Source organism: Macadamia integrifolia, chromosome 6, assembly GCF_013358625.1.
Source record: "Macadamia integrifolia cultivar HAES 741 chromosome 6, SCU_Mint_v3, whole genome shotgun sequence".
Lineage (NCBI taxonomy): Eukaryota > Viridiplantae > Streptophyta > Magnoliopsida > Proteales > Proteaceae > Macadamia > Macadamia integrifolia.
Genome location: NC_056562.1, coordinates 3,581,235 through 3,585,426, shown reverse-complemented (window position 1 = coordinate 3,585,426; position 4,192 = coordinate 3,581,235). Strand labels below are relative to the sequence as shown.

The window sequence follows — 4,192 nt, the reverse complement described above, 5'->3', positions numbered from 1 at the left end:
AAGAGGAATGATTGACTTACCATATCAAAGTGAGAGAAGATAGATTGATCCCATTTGCTGATTTGCTTCTGCAAGAAGCTCCCACTGGTTCGGAAGCCATGGAGGCATAGCATCTTCATTCTCTTCCCTTCAGCAACTTTTCCCATCTCTCTCTCTCTCTCTCTCTCTCTCTCTCTCTCTCTCTCTCAAAGAAAACAAAAGCTGATCAGGTGGGTTGGTTTAGTGTTTTGCGGATGGGGGGCTTTTGTATATAACTTCTTACAACTACCACAAGAATACTTCATTCCCAGCTACCCTTTCCACCATGCATTGGGTGGTTGGCAAGTCAACGCGTGCATTTAGTTACCCACACATGGCTAGCTACCAAAACTTTGTTTAGGTGGAGTTTCCAGTTGGGCCTTAATAGGTCCTTATAATTTTAAGGCCCAGACCCGAACCAATTAAGGGTGCCCGACGTTTAGAATTTTAGCTTTTTTAAGAAGTGTGGCCCTCTTGGGCTCCCATCTTACCGCCTCTTCGTATCCTTCCTTGACTCCTCCATGGGCCACTTGTATGTCCCATAAAAGTGCCCTTGCACATAAAAAAAAAAAAAAAAAAAAAAAAAGTAAAGACTCCAAATTTTGGTAACCGAAGACCTATATATTAAAAGGGATTTTCGAAGGTACGGAGACTTGTAGAAAAGTGTTGAATTTTGGATAATATTTGAAATTTAAGATTGGGTTACCATGGTCCATGGAGTTCACATCCTCTGCAGTGATGAGTGAGATGTGTTGAGCATCGAATGGTTTTTTTTTTTCGTTAAAATTTTATTTCATAAGAAGAAAGAAAAGAAGAAAACAATTACAACCCAACAACCAATCCAACAATAAAAAGAACCAATAGCCTCCCTATCCTCCCACCTTCGGCATTGCCATCAGCAGGAGAAAAGGAAAAACTCTAAGGGAATCTATAATTTGGTCTTCCCTCGGCATCTCTAGAAAGAAAATCCCCTATGTGAGGAGGCAATATCACATCAACTCCTGAAATACCACTCTTAGCCGCATCTCTTGCCAAGAAATCTGCCACTGAATTCCCCTCTCTGTAATTGTGAGAAATTTTCCAAGAAATTCTTCTCATGTAAGGCTGGAGATATAGCCACCTTTGCAAAGCAAACCAAGGAATCTTCCTTTGCTAAATTAAAAACACAACAGCACTCGAGTCTGACTCAATCCACAAATGTTGAATGTCCATGTCCTTGGCTCGCATCAAACCCTCCATCAGCCCCTCTACTTCAGCCTCAAATACCCCTGTCACTCCCATATATTTTTTATATGAACATATCACTTTACCAAAATGATCACGAAAAATTCCTCCCGCTCCAGCGTGCCCAGGATTTCCCAAAGAGCTCCCATCAAAATTTAATTTGATCCAATTGATGGGGGGTTTGCACCAATAAACCTCCAAAATGTGACGACGATTATCTTTTTGGATAGATAATCCCAGACGTTTGCAACACATAAGGTCTACCAAGGAATTAACTCCCTTTGCTATAGGAGCATTTCTTCTTATTTCTTCAATCACCATAAGCGAGGTATATTTTGTTATCCGCTCCACACCCTCATAGACTCTATTATTTCTTTCCCTCCACAAGTGATCTATAACAATACCAAAACCCATGGTCCACGCCTCCCTGCAGCTCACATTTTTATTATTTCTTTTCCACCATTGGGCGAGCTCCAAAATAGAGACCTGAGCACTCCATCTAAGGTTAACAGTGACATAAATCATTCCAGATTTCATTAGAAAAAGGGCACTCTATAAATAGATGTTGCATTGTCTCTTCTGCTGCCTTACAAAGGACACATCTGGAAACAAGAGGCACAGCTTTTTTTTTTACCATTTCATCAGTATGAACCTTTCCATGGATCACCCTCCAAGCAAGAGATGAGACCCGCGGTTGTTGCTTCTTACACCAAATGAGCGAAGCCCAGGGAACCGTTGGCTTTTTTTCTCTAATATCCTCCCACGCAGATTTCAAATTAAAATTCCCATCATAAGAAAGACTCCAAACACATCTGTCAACACATTCAGAATTTGAGATTTTAATTTGCAAAACAGCATTAAAAACATCTGTCATGAAGCATGAATTTACCACAGGTATGTTCCACCTATGATTGACGATAAATCTGTCCACCTTTCCATCAAGCATCGATCTATCCACATCTTCCACACACTCTTCCAGCGCAAAGCCTCCCACCCAATTATCCTTCCAAAATTTTATATTGCGACCATCACCAACTACCCATCTCTCCTTAGAAGAAATAAAATTCCAAATTTTTCTAATGCCAGGCCATATGGAAGAAGCACTATATCCTTCCTTCGGTAACCCCTGTTTATTTAGGAATCTAGCTCTCAAGAATCTACTGGCCAAGGAATTTTCATGCTTGATACGCCATGTTGTTTTACAGAGCATAGCTTTATTCACATCTCTCAATCTTCTCAATCCTAACCCCCCTTCCTCCTTCGGCTTACAACATTGATCCCAATTAACAACAATTTTTTTTGTGGCATCAATCTCTCCAAGGGTTTTCCCTACTAAACATACGTCCCCAAGGGTTTTCAACCATCCGCAACTCACTGCACTGGTGCAACCGCTGCAGATGATTTTCATTCGATACCATGTATCAGTAAACATTTGGCCATTATGTTTTTCGACCTGATTAGCTCTTATCAATTTTAATTCGTTTGAGTCACCAAGTTATTTAGGAGGTTACGATAAGACAAAAAACCTAGTTTTCCAATAATGAACTTAAAGAATCATTATGATTTTATTTTATGAGAAGTTCCTATTAATTAATTAAGATATTAAAAGTACGAAAAATGGTCCCATATTTCATTGTTTTCCCTACTAGAATGCATTTATTGCAACAAAAAGAAAGATTCAAACATATAGCGTGACGATTTTTTGTGGAAATGGGATCAGATCGACCGAATGGATTATAACCAATCTTGATTTCGGTCAATCTCTCTCTCTCTCTCATACTATCATACTATTATATAAGTGCATGTACCATGTTTATGAAAAATCTTTCACTTAACTACTTATCTTTCTTTCTTATTTAAATACTTGAAAAATCTTTCACTTAACTACTTTATCTTTCTTTCTTATTTAAATACTATGTCCTTCTCATATTTCTCTTTCCCCTTTTTTCTTTTTTTAATAATTTACAGTACCATTTGTAAGTTTTATAAAATACCTCTTTCTTTATTTTCCAATAATTTCTGGTACCCTTTGTAATTTTTTTATTACTTAAAACTCTCTAAATATTTATTTCCCACTACAAGGAAAAAGGGTTTTTGAGACGGAAATTTTATATCCCAAATACTAAAATAGTGTCGGTAATACCTATTAGGGACAGTAAAAACTTCCATCACACATCTGTCGTTACAACGGTCGTCGCATAATTTACGAGACGGAAAAAAATTTCTGTCCCTACGTTGTCAATTGCGACAGATTTTGAGACGGGTTTTTTTCCATCGCAAATAAGTATTAAAGCGACAGAAATATTTGTCATAAATACTGTGTTGTTAAGGCATGTAGCAACAGTTTATTTCTGTCGCAAAAGAGCATAAATTATTTGAGATGGAATTTTTCTGTTGTAAAAAATTTTAAAACTTTGTTTTTTGGGATAGATTTTTCTTGTCGTGAATAGGGTCTTCCTTTTAGAAACTGATATCTTCTGTCCCAACTAACAAAGACTGGGATTTTTAAGGATAGTAAAATTCCGTACCTAAAAGTTTTTAACAAAAATAAAAAATTATGTTTTTTTCATATACATATTTACCCTGTTGTCACACATTAGTAGATCCAACTAGACATTTAATGATTACATCATCCAAAAGTATTAACATCAGATAAATCTATACAAGTTAAATATTTATTTCATCCTCAAACAAAATGATAGGAAAAACTTATTTTGTTCCCAAATCTAGACATTAGAAATACTATGGGAATTAAATGAGCAAGCCTTTTAAGTTAAAATTATTTCTACACTTTGTGTTTGCATGAGGACTTAACTATTGTCCTGGTTCAAAATGAGAAAAAAATATTACTACAATAAAAAATAAAAAAAATAAATAAATAAATAAAACCACATGAACTAAGGCTACTCTCTTTTTTTTTTTTGGGGGGGGGGGGGGGGGGGGTTAGAGA

General features: G+C 36.6%; 1 protein-coding gene across 3 annotated transcripts in view; it reads right to left on the bottom strand.

The window, feature by feature from the left end:
- The window catches only part of LOC122082554 (dihydrofolate reductase-like), a 7,710-nt gene extending 7,535 nt beyond the window's left edge, over positions 1 to 175 (bottom strand). For all 3 annotated transcript variants that reach the window (XM_042650201.1, XM_042650203.1, XM_042650204.1), the window contains exon 1: positions 21 to 175. In XM_042650201.1, coding sequence (XP_042506135.1) covers positions 21 to 146 — 126 coding nt within the window. In that variant the 5' untranslated portion in view covers positions 147 to 175. The remainder of the gene's footprint in view (positions 1 to 20) is intronic.
- Positions 176 to 4,192: the final 4,017 nt, after the last annotated feature.